General features: G+C 45.4%; 1 protein-coding gene across 1 annotated transcript; it reads left to right on the top strand.

Annotated features, from left to right (window-relative positions):
* Window positions 1-1,859: 1,859 nt before the first annotated feature.
* On the top strand, window positions 1,860-11,934 carry cyp27a2 (cytochrome P450 family 27 subfamily A member 2; the record flags this gene model as incomplete). The annotated part of the gene is made up of 9 exons (XM_083987596.1): window positions 1,860-2,090; window positions 2,855-3,045; window positions 4,050-4,249; window positions 4,869-5,066; window positions 5,154-5,317; window positions 8,665-8,831; window positions 10,627-10,708; window positions 11,431-11,652; window positions 11,811-11,934. The coding sequence occupies 9 exons, from the start codon at window positions 1,860-1,862 to the stop codon at window positions 11,925-11,927; spliced, it is 1,572 nt and encodes a 523-aa protein (XP_083843722.1). The 3' UTR covers window positions 11,928-11,934.
* Between the last annotated feature and the right edge of the window lie 569 nt (window positions 11,935-12,503).

Below are 12,503 nucleotides of genomic sequence, written 5' to 3'. Positions count from 1 at the left end.
TTATGGATTGTAGTTGTACTTTAGCCAAAAAGCTAGGCTATGTATTGTGTTACGTCTATATCTAGGGGTGGACAGGGCGCAGCATGAAATAAAACAAGGAAAACGAGCACAATCTCAGGCCAATTAGGATACTGTATGTATTACTGTAATCCAAAATAACCAAATAAAGACCCTCCCAGTCATTGGGAGTAACACTGGCTCTAGGGATGAGTACCTTTCACATTTGAACCGATACAGTGTACTTTTTTGCCTGTATGTGTGGTAATTAAAGTTATTTTGTATATTTAAAAAAAATAGTCAGAAATTCTGAATTTTTAATATTTATTTCTTGAATAACATCAAGTAACTCCAACATAAAAGGAAGGAAGGAAGGAAGGAAGGGATTGACAGAGTTGAGGATTGCTGGAAAGCTCCTGTAGGTCTGCAGCTCTTTTTTGGCCTGACATCTGCCTCCGTCTGCAGTAGCAGGGCGGTCTTCATCCTCAAAGAGCTGACCAAGTGCTGCAAGCTTTTTCTGTACTCTTGGTGGTGCTGCCTCTTCTCCTTCAGATGCATCATCTTTCTCCAGCTGCACATTTCTTCCTCTCTCTTCCTCCTCTTGGGTCACAACTCCACCCTTCAAAATATAGTATTAGAACAATATGTTTGTATAAGAACAGAACACATAAGTCTACTTTATGACCCCAATGAACAAACCTTGTTTCCACTTAGTGCCACAGCTGCATGAATCTTGACTTTGATGCACAGATCTAGCGCTGTAGCCTCCTCAAGGAACCCTCAAAGCTCTTTATTTGCTTCTTCCTATCAAGAACCAGCAGAGGGCAACATCTCCTGCTCAGAGACACAAGGTGAAACCATAGACTGCATGGGTGAAACAGACTCATGGACTTCACTAGCCACTGGAATGGGACAGACTTTGGCATCACTGCAGCTGAGGTCAGCTGACAATCACACAGGAAGAGGGGAGAGAAGAAACGGTCAAATGATAACGGGTAGTTTAAAAAAAAAACCAAAAAAAACAATTAGGCCTAATCCTACTGTAAATAGAGTACAGTCAAATTTAAAAGTTCAAAGGGCTTTTATTCTGAAATTCCTCATCAGATTTACCTGATTTTTTCTGTGTGTCATCTTGAGGTCTAGTACTACCAGTCTGAATTGGAATGGTTGAGTAATAACGGGTAGTTTTTAAGAATATGAATCCTAATGTACATAGAATACATTGAAATATGGAAGTTCAAAGGGCTTTTATTCTGAAATGCCAAATCAGATTGACCTGATTTTTTCTGTGTGTCATCTTGAGGTCAAGTACTATCAATCTGAAGTGGAATGGTCGAGTAATAACGGGTAAAAAAGTAGCCTAAAGTAGCCTACTGGTAAATCTTTTTAATATAGCTCTGGTGAGTGACATACAGTCATTTGGAGGCAGAAACTCCCTTTCACTGAAACATCAGGAGCTCGAATCAATTTTTGGCAAAGAAAAAACTCCAAATCATGCATTAATATGGCCCTTTACTCATTTTTCAAGTGGTATCTTCTAGATACAGTATAACTCTGTGTGCCAAATGTCTTTGTTGACGCAGCAGGGCTGGAATGCCTGGTTCACATGTCGAGAAAAGAGGAATACACAGCCTTCGGTCTGTTTGACTGGCAAACGCCTTACGAGCAAGACAACAGTCATTTAGCTATTTAAAGATTTGCTAAACCGTGTACAGGTGTTAGATCCTGATGAACGCAGCTTTAGAGCTATGTAAACTACACTTTTCAACAGACTGTGCGCGCTCCCACGGACGGAAATCAGTTTTTGGCGAGAAACAACCACTTTGACTCCGACTCTCCGCTCGCGCTGCTCCGTCTCCACCATGGGCTCCGCTCGCGCGCTGCGGCTCTCTGCGCTCTGCGCGCGGATCCAGCCCGCGGCTCGGTCCGGTCTCGGTGCCGCCTCGGCCAGAAGGAACCTGAACGTCCAGAGTCAGACCACTTCAGAGGCGGGACGGCTGAAGAGCATCGATGACCTGCCCGGACCCAGTATGTCCACCACTCTGTACTGGCTCTTTGCTAAAGGATACGCGGACAAGAGTCACCTACTGCAGGTAATATTCACCGTGTGTTGCCTCCAAAGAGTGAGATTATACACTGTCTGATGTTAGTTTTATCTGTGTTTAACCTTCCTCATGTGTTCGGGTCACCGGTGACCCGTTTTCAGGTTTTAAATGCATACCACATAAATTGGTTTATAGCATCAAGGCTTTTTGACTTTGTCAGGAACCTCTATTTTAACAAAATAAAACAAACAAACAAAAAAATTCCCACAAATTTCTAAAATGCTCTGGTTAAAATTATGACATCTGTGTTAGGGTCAATTCAAGAACAATAATTAGAGTTAAAACTGAAACGTGCAAAACCAACCTTAAGGAAGCCTAACAATGTAACCAAGAGATGAGAAACTAATGGGATGATAAATAATAGTTTTTGTGTATTTTACAGCTGATTTAAGACTCAGGTCAAAACTGACACTAACACCATAATTATTAGTATTTAATGATAACATCAGGAACATTCTCAGGTCTAATAACTCTGTTCAGAAGAGTTTTAAAAACTAGAATTACAACATGACAGGGAGTGTAATTTGCATATTGTGGTAATGTTCAGATTTAAAGTCTGGGCTGTCTGAGTTTGTGTTGAATAATTACCCAGAATCCTGTGTAGTTAGTTAGTGTTAGTGATATATTGATTACTGCAGGAATTGAAGTTAACAACATCTTCCAGCACTTTGCAGAGCTGCAGAATTCATTCACACAGTCACTGAACTGAACGTCTAATAATAATTGTCCCTCTGTGTGTGTGTGTGTTGAAGGGTTTACAGAAGAGTCTGTACGGGCCCATTTGGCGCTCCAAGTTCGGCCCGTTCGACCTGGTCAACGTGGCGAGTCCGGCGCTCATATCCCAGGTGATCCAACAGGAGGGTCGGTACCCGGTCCGCGCCGAGCTGGCGCACTGGAAGGAGTACAGGGAGCTGAGGGGACAGGCCTACGGTCTGCACGTGGAGTGAGGACTAACACTAAACCTTCAAGTGTCATTTCCTGTGTCTGTGTGGGGGGGGGGGGTTCCTCATGGTGCCTTCATGGGTCCCCTCAGGTTCGTAATTCAAAGAACCATTAAAGGGATACGCCAAGATTTATTTTTTCGTGTCTTGCCTCACTCCTGAGTCCATGACCAGCAGATAGACACCATCCTTTCGACTGTGTGTGCAGTAACAAGGGAGATACGGGCAGAGCTGGCGCACCGCTAATTAGCTTATCTCAAACACTGGAAGTGTATGGGTAGTGTTAGCCTGCCTCCACCTAAAGTTGCTAATTAGCTTAGCTCAAATACTGGAAGTGTATGGGTAGTGTTAGCCTGCCTCCACCTAAAGTCATCCGAGACACTCTTCAGCAACTCTAAACGGAAACCGGCGGGCCGATCTTCGTCTCAGAGCTGACAAAACTCTCCAGTAAGGCATCTTGAGCGGTCAAATGGCGGTAACGGAACGAGAACGGTCAAAACGGAGGGTTCAAGCAAAGTCGGTTTATTTTGGTTCAAGCTAGGTACATCGAGGGTAGGTTAGCTTCCTATTTCAAAGTAAAAGCACAAATTCTATCGTCATGGTTTTCTGTATGTAAAGGGCAACGGGTGTTTTATTTTGTGAAAGTAACCGGAAGTGCGTTGGTCACAACGGCTAGCTTGAGTAGCGCTGAATTCGTCCAAACAAAATTGTATTTGTTGACAAATTAACGGCTACTTTCTCACCTAAAATGTTTGAAATGTCGATAAAGTGATATATTTACAGAGTTTAGAGCTAAAATGAGGGTAGGAGGCAGGCTAACACTATCCATGCACTTCCAGCGTTTGAGCTAAGCTAATGAGCTGTGTGCCAGCTCTGCCCGTATTTCCCTTGTGCATGCACAGTCGAAAGGATGGTGTCTATCTGCTTGTCATGGACTCGGGAGTGAGGCAAGACACACACAAAAAAAATGTTGGCGTATCCCTTTAAAAGCTCTGTCTCTCTCTAGAACAGGACCGGAGTGGTACCGGCTGCGCCGCGTCCTGAACCCCAAGATGCTGAAGCTGCGGGAGGTGTCGGCCTTCGCTTCCACCATCCACCTGGTGGTGGGAGACCTGCTGCAGCGCATCGAGCTCCTGCGCCACCGCAGCCAGGACGGGGTCACGGTCTCTGACCTGGCGCCCGAGCTCTACAAGTTTGGTTTTGAGGGTAAGAGGCAATGTTCCCTCTAATTTTCAAAACTCCTGAGCAGAAATTCAACTCCCCTGATGACCTGCTTGAGCGACTGCGACAGCTTAAGCATACACAGTACATCCACATGCTGGTGCTATGGCCTCACCTGTCCAACTCCAAATATCAATACAATCGGCTATTACTATAATGATTAATAACAGATTATTTTGACAACATTAAAGGCTACTCCATATCTAGGTCAGTTACAGTTAATGAGAACAAAATACAATATTGTTTTGGCAAAATAGATTTTGCATTTATTGCCATATGACCATCAAGTTGGTGTCATCAACTCTTGGCACTGAAGCATTCTTGATATGAACAGTAATAATAATTCTCGAGCAAAAACTTAAATCGTAGTTGCACTACAGACCACAGTGCGTGTGTGTGTCTGTGTGAGTGTGAGTGTGAGAGAGAGCTTGTAAAATTGTAACTGTTATGTTTTGCCAATGGGCTCCAAACAATGAAAGAGAGGGATGGAAACATTGTCCACGCCACACTTTCCCCTCTGAAATAAACAGTGAACTAGTCGGGTACATTTGAGTGTGCAACTTTTTTGTCTTCTGAGCTTCCCCTCCTCCTCCTCCTGCTGCAGGTATCTCCTCCATCCTGTTTGAGACCCGGCTGGGCTGCCTGCAGGAGGACATCCCCCAGGAAACGCTGCGCTTCATCGCCGCCGTCAACGACATGCTGAGCCTGTCCGACATGGTGATCCTGTTCCCACGCTGGAGCCGCGGCGTCCTCCCCTTCTGGAGACGCTTCGTTCAGGCGTGGGACGACCTCTACGACGTCGGTAGGCAGGCGGCAGAAACGACTCGGTCCAGCCTCCAGGTGTGGATTCGGTTTCTGCTTTTCTCACCCGTGTGTTTTTCGCGTTCAGCTCAGACGCTGATCAACAGGAGAGTGGCTGAAATCGAGGCCCAGGTGAGCGGCGGCGAGCCGGCCGAGGGCATGTACCTGACCCACCTGCTGTCGTCCGACCAGATGAGCAGAGCCGAGGTTTACATCAGCGTCACAGAGCTGCTGCTCGGAGGAGTCGACACGGTAAGGATGATGACGTAGAACTTTATTAAAGCAGAAGTAAGTGATCCGGTCGTTTTGGCTAACTTCCTGTTAGCAGTTAGCAGTCCCCGCCCTCGTCCCTACGTCACCACATTCACGCGCATCCCTTGGCTGCACACACAGAGAGGACCGCCCCTCTATGCCGTTCTCTCTCCTCATTGGATAAAGGTTGTAGGATACAAGGAAAGTTTTCTCCTCGGCTTACAGCAGAGCAGAGTGACTGACAGACCCGTGTTTCAGACCAAACACTCTATAGAAGTGATTGCTGTCGGAAGATAGAACTATTTAAGACTTATATTAACACAAACATTCCGCTTACTTCTGCTTTAATTATCTTGGTGAGATGAAAAGAGACACAGCAACAAATCTCCAATTTAAATCTGGAGTAAAAAACATGGAGTAATATCAAAGTCGTAGGTTACAAGCCGCTACATGTCGAGTAAATGTCGCCTGGGGACAAACCATACAGCTGATAAGACTGGAGCGGTGTGTTCAAGGCCCCTAGGGATGTAATCTTGTGTTGATTATTTCCAATCTGACATGTTTTTTTATCTCACGTGTTGCTCAGCATCATCGTCCTCGTCTCCTCTGTCCATCGCTGGGTTCATTATCTTTCTAACACCTGGAAGTTTTGATGTTTTTAAACCTGAAACGGGTGAATTTGACTTTTTATAACTCGGCATTAACATCTAAACCTGTGCCTGCGTCTTTAAGCCTCGCTCTGCTGACACCCGACCTCTGGTTGGAAGCTGTTGTGTTTGGCCCAGGAGTCTGGACGGAGAGGCCCAACCATGGTATTCCTGGCAAACGACAGGAAGTGACGTAAATCACTCCACTAACAGAGATGCAGGTCATTTCCCTCTGACCTTATTTAGTTGTTATTCAGGGAGCAGGTTCACGGAAATGACGAAAGTGCGAATGCGCTGTGATTTCTCAACATGCTTTTGTCTTCTTTACCAATGTTTCCTGCCAGTGTTTCACAAACTCACAAGTCTCACATCGCAGCCTGTTGATTCACAGGCAGGTCAGATATTAACCGTTTGTTTGACGCTGTCTACGTGAAGTCTAAGGCTCAGAGTCGATCTTATCTGTTCACTCTAGAGTCTGATTGAACATCTGGGTCAAGTTTGAAATGCTCCATCAAGGCGCCGACCGGGAGATCGCGTGATAACGAGAATGCAAGAGAGAGAGCAAAGAGAATGCTGTGGGGGATAAATGTACGAAGTAAATAACAGAATTTCGAAAACCTGGAAAATGCTTGACCAGTTTTCCATGGAAATGGGCTCTATGCACAGCTCCACCACTTCCTGGATTTAAGGCAGGTCCTTTATTTCCTGTCTTACATTATTGGACAAACTGATTAATCCAGGTGTGTATGACCATTGTGACTACTCAGACACACCTGGATTAATCAGTGTGTCCAATAATGTAAGACAGGAAATGAAGGACCTGCCTTAAATCCAGGAAGTGGTGGAGCTGTGCATAGAGCCTATTGAGAAAGAAAAAAAGTCAGTGAATGGAAAAAGATTCATCACATCAGCTAGCAGAGCTATGTTTGACTTTTTCAGATGCCAGCCCCAAAACTGACGACTTTGGGTTGATAAGTGTTTCCAGTTGTGGTCCCAGAGGAGCAGCACAGAGCTGGAGTGGGTGTAGTTGCTCTATGATAACAGATTATTTCATAGATGAGTCTGCACATCTTTAAATCAGACTTCTGGGACTGGAGAGGAATAAACATAGAAACAAACCATGTAAATGTACAAAATAAGGTACAACTGTGGAAAAAGAAGACTTCTCCAACACATTTATACGGTAAGTGTGTGGCGTAGTAATAACATGTCTGTCACACTGTAGCAGCAGAAAATGATTTCAAGAAAAGAGTGAGAACCCTGAATGAATATTTGCATATAAATATATCTACATAGAGGTACAACCAGAAACATGCAGAGTTCCATGAATTAGACAGGACCGAGGCTGTCCACTGGCTGTGGTCCAGCGTGTTGGGAATCAAACATGCAACCTGCAGCAGCTCAGGGCTCAGTGTGTGCACTCTAACCACTGGTCCATCAGGACGCCCCGGCCTGCAGCGTATTTAACGTCAGAGCTCAGATCCGAGGCGTGGACTCGACCCGTCAGTCCTGATGTTCGACTCGCTGTCAGAGTCTGTGACATGTGACACAACATCTGCAGAACCACAACAACAGTTCCTGCAGAACTGCAGCTGCAGGAAGCTCCAGCTTCCTGCAGCTGGAGCGTGCACGCAGCTGGAGCGTGCACGCTCCAGCTGCAGGAACGTTGTGTAACAAACCAAACACGCTGGCAAAAACCAAAACCACTTGTGTTCTGCACGGCTGAGCAGCCAGCGCACAGTGGAGGTTGTCGTCCAGGCAGAGCAGATCCGTTTGACTGGAGGGAACCAGAAACGTCAGGCTGCAGGAAAAACACAGATCCAGAGCCGATCGCAGCAGAGCCTGTCTGGCTGCATTCCCAGGTGAGGTTGAGACTTGTTGCCACTGTTTTATCCTCGGGCTGGAAGTTTGACAACGTAGACCTGGGTCCCTGCAGCCATAATAACCCAGGTCTTATCATCACCACCTCCTCCCCCCATCACAACAGATGAGATCATTTTACCATCATGTTTCCTCTGAGTGTGCATGTTGAGAAGCTGCAGCTTTGTCTCCAGATGCGTGATGAGGTCGGTGCCATCATTTACGACGGTGGTGTTGTTGTTTTACTCTTTCGCTTCTATCTCCCGGATCAGCCGTAGATGCAATAAATAATGCACAGATTAACATGCAGGCATTTTACACAAACTAAGACCAAGAAATGGGATCATATGGAAGGAGAAAGTTCGTTCACAAAAAAGCCTGTGACACATGATGTTTTCATGCCAGGCGAGTGAGGCATTTTTGTAAATAATGTAAATAATATATTTTGTGTCATAGTTGGAGCCCTCATTCTTTTTCCCCTAATCCCCAAGACCTCAAAGAACAGTTATATAGTGTCTACAAAGACGTTCATATCATTTTCTGTGCGTTTCCAACAAATATATGTTAAGTTTATTTTCCGTTTTTAATTTTCTTTTCTTTTTCTGATCATATATCTTTTTCTACATTCACATGACACCGCTACAGGATGAATATTCTGAAAGCCCAGGTTGTCCTGAAAAAAAGGATGTCAATTACATGATTGTGCATCACAGGGCTGAAGTTTTACAAGGAGTGTGTGTGTGTGTGTGTGTGTGTGTGTGTGTGTGTGTGTGTGTGTGTGTGTGTGTGTGTGTGTGTGTGTGTGTGTGTGTGTGTGTGTGTGTGTGTGTTTCCCCCCAGACGTCCAACACCTTGTCCTGGACCTTGTACCACTTGGCGAGAAACGTCGGGGCTCAGCAGCGGCTGTACGACGAGGTGAACTCGGTGTGTCCCCACAGACGGGAGCCGAGCACCGAGGACCTGAGCAGGATGCCGTACCTGAAGGCCGTCATCAAGGAGACGCTGCGGTCTGTGCTCTTATCTTGACAGCATGACCTTCGACCACTAATATTCCTTTTTTCTTTTCTTTTTATTATTTTGAATTCAATTTGACTTGGCATTTGATTATCTTATTCAAAATGTTAAACTTTTATCGTTATAGGAAGCCAGTGCATTAAACATATCCTCCATTTTAAAATTTTGCACTCTCACTACAGATGCTTTATCTAATGAACTGAACCTCTCCAGCCTCCAGTAATAATGTTAAAGGGATAGTTCAACATTTTGGCAAAGTGGCCCATTGCCATAATCCGTATAGTCACAGCAGTAGGTTCGTTACCTTTAGTTGTCGGTGCAAGCTGTTTTTAAGACGGTGGAGCAGAGCCGTGAGCTGCTCAGAACTACGCTACGGAGGATAATGGGATTTCTTGGTTTCCCTCATCAAACTCATCAAATATACAATCCAACAACTCCACAACGCAAATTCATGCAAAACCGCTGATATGCGTTGCCTTCAGGGGCAGTTTTTAAGCAAGCAGTCTCTGTATTTACCTCTAAAACAACTCTGTCTGGTAACGTTCTGTTATTTGATCTGGATTGTGTATTTGATGAGTTTGATGAGGGAAACCAAGAAATCCCATGAGCCTCCGTAGCGTAGCTCTGAGCAGCTCACGGCTCTGCTCCGCCGTTCTATAATAATAATAATAATAATACATTTTATTTGGAGGCGCCTTTCAGGTCACCCAAGGTCACCTTACAAAAAAGGAGGATAAAAGATCATAGTATCAATAAAAACAAAACAAACAAAACATCAAGATAAAAGTGAGTGCAGTGCAGAGTGTCTGGTTTATAGGGAGTGTGCCAGTTTGAACAGGTGGGTTTTAAGTTGGGATTTGAATGTTGTGATGGAGTCTGACTGTCTTATGTGTGGTGGGAAGGAGTTCCAGAGTTTTGGTGCTGAGCAGCTGAAGGCTCGGGCACCCATCGTGCTGAGGCGTGATGTGGGGGTGGTTAACAGTCCAGCAGAGGTGGAGCGGAGGGAACGGGAGGGAGTGTATTCTAGAAATATCTTGCACCGACAATTAAAGATATCGAACCTACTGCTAAGACTATAGGGATTATGGCAATGGACCAATTTGCCAAAATGTTGAACTATCCCTTTAATAATAGCTAATATTAATAATACCCGGTAGCTACGGTGTTTTATTTTGTTTTATTCCTGACCGGGTCTCGCCAACCAAGTTTTGTCCACTTTAGAGTATTTTTTGCACGTTCCACTTCCTGTTTACCAAAAGCTCAGCACGTGGTCATGTGACTGAAGTTCTGTTCAGGTGTGGACGTGTGATGATGGTCGTCGTTATGCAGGAAGTGGGCGGAGTCAGCCTGACTCACTAATGCTGTAGGCGTCGTTACTCAGAGTCCAGCTCTGGTGTGGTGAAATGGGATCTTTAAAATGTTTAAATTTTTTTTTTTTTTTTTACTCATTTGACCTATTTAATACAAATAAAGATGAATAAGATCAATCAAAACACTGGAAGCGTTGGACTGGATTCAGTTGGAGGATTAGTGAGAGTCAGGGCTGAGGCTGTTTGCTCTCTGAGTGTTAATGAGTCAGATGAAGAGTTGACAGCGTGTTGGATGTTGGCCAACGTGACACACATGAGTACACACACAGAGACACACACAGCCCAGAGGTGTGTGGTTCAGGCATGTGAACACAAACCTTACACAACGTGTGGTGCAACGGCCCAGGTGGTGAGTTCACACCTGCAGGTCACAGAGCGTTGATTGAACGTGACCATCTGGTTTCTCCTCCTACTCCAGACTTTATCCCGTCGTCCCCGGAAACGGACGCTTCGTGTCAGAGAATGAGGTCATTCTGGACAACTACTGGTTCCCGAAGAAGGTACGTCATCCTTCAGCTTTAAAGGGATAGTTCAACATTTTGGCAAATTGGCCCATTGGCATAATCGCTATAGTCATAGCAGTAGGTTTGTTACATTTAATTGTCGGTGCAAGCTATTTTTAGAACGGCGGAGCAGAGCTGTGAGCTGCTCAGAGCTACGCTACAGAGGCTCATGGGATTTCTTGGTTTCCCTCATCAAACTCATCAAATACACAATCCAACAACTCCACAACGCTCTGGTGGACAAGTTGTGACCTGCACATTCACCACGCTATGAGATAATAACACAACGTTACCAGACAGAGTTGTTTTAGAGGTAAATTCATGCAAAACCACTGATGCGCGTTGCCTTCAGGGACAGTTTTTCATCAAGCAGTCTCTGTATTTCCCTCTAAAACAACTCTGTCTGGTAACGTTGTGTTATTATCTCATAGCGTGGTGAATGTGCAGGTCACAACTTGTCCACCAGAGCGTTGTGGAGTTGTTGGATTGTGTATTTGATGAGTTTGATGAGGGAAACCAAGAAATCCCATGAGCCTCCGTAGCGTAGCTCTGAGCAGCTCGCAGCTCTGCTCCGCCGTTCTAAAAACAGCTTGCACTGACAATTAAAGGTAACAAACCTACTGCTATGACTATAGGGATTATGGCAATGGGCCACTTTGCCAAAATGATGAACTATCCCTTTAACCTTTCTTCTTCTTCTTCTTCTTCTGTCTTCTCAGACTCAGTTCCACCTGTGTCACTACGCCGCCTGTCACGACGGGACAGAGTTCGTCGACCCGGAGAGCTTCATCCCGGAGCGCTGGCTCCGTGACGACGAGTCCCGAGCGGCGCTGGGCTTCCACCAGCCCCACCCGTACAGCTTCATCCCGTTCGGCGTGGGCGTGCGAGCCTGCGTGGGGAAGAGGGTGGCGGAGCTGGAGATGTACTTCGCTCTGAGCAGGGTGAGCCACAGACACACTGACACCTGAACGCCTCACTGAACAAACACAATGCTCACCTCTGTGTGTGTGTGTGTGTGTGTGTGTGTGTGTGTGTGTGTGTGTGTGTGTGTGTGTGTGTGTGTGTGTGTGTGTGTGTGTGTGTGTGTGTGTGTGTGTAGTTGATGCAGCACTACGAGGTCCGGCCCGAGGACGGTGCCTCGCCTGTGGAGCCCAAAGTCCGAATCCTGATGATCCCGGCGAACCCCATCAACCTGCGCTTCCTGTCCAGAGCCTGAAGAGATGAACCCTCAAATTGACCCAATTTGTTCCCTTCCTCCATCCTTCCTTCTTTCCTTCCTTCTTTCCACAATCCTTCCTTCCTTCCCTTCATCCTTACTTCTTCTTCCTTCTTCTTTTGATCCAATTGACCCTCCATCTTTCTTTCCTTCCTTTTCCCTTCCTTCTTTTCTCCCTTCCTTCTTCCTCCCTAGAATGAATCTGTTCCCTCCCTCCATCTTTCTTTCCTTCCTTCCTTTTTCCCTCTCTTCTTTCCACAATCCCCTCCCCACACACACACACACGCACACACAGCAGTCAATCAGAGATGAGCTCACACACACAACAGCAGCTTTTATAATAAGTTAATTCATCACAAGACACAGAACAGAACAGAACAGAACAGAACGTGTCGACTTCTGGTTTCACTAACAAAAACAAAAACAGACACAAACATTAAAAGAAGCTCCAGCTCCAGATTTTGTCTAAAGAAAATCAATTTTCACCAAAAAAATAAAGAAAAGTAAAGTAAAGAAAAGAGAAGGGGGTCAGGTGATCTGATGCTTCCTCCAGGTAACAGGCTTGTCTAAATGTTT

Source organism: Trachurus trachurus (genome assembly GCF_905171665.1).
Source record: "Trachurus trachurus genome assembly, chromosome: 2".
Lineage (NCBI taxonomy): Eukaryota > Metazoa > Chordata > Actinopteri > Carangiformes > Carangidae > Trachurus > Trachurus trachurus.
Note: the sequence above shows the minus strand (reverse complement) of the source record. Positions and strands in the feature narration are given on the sequence as shown.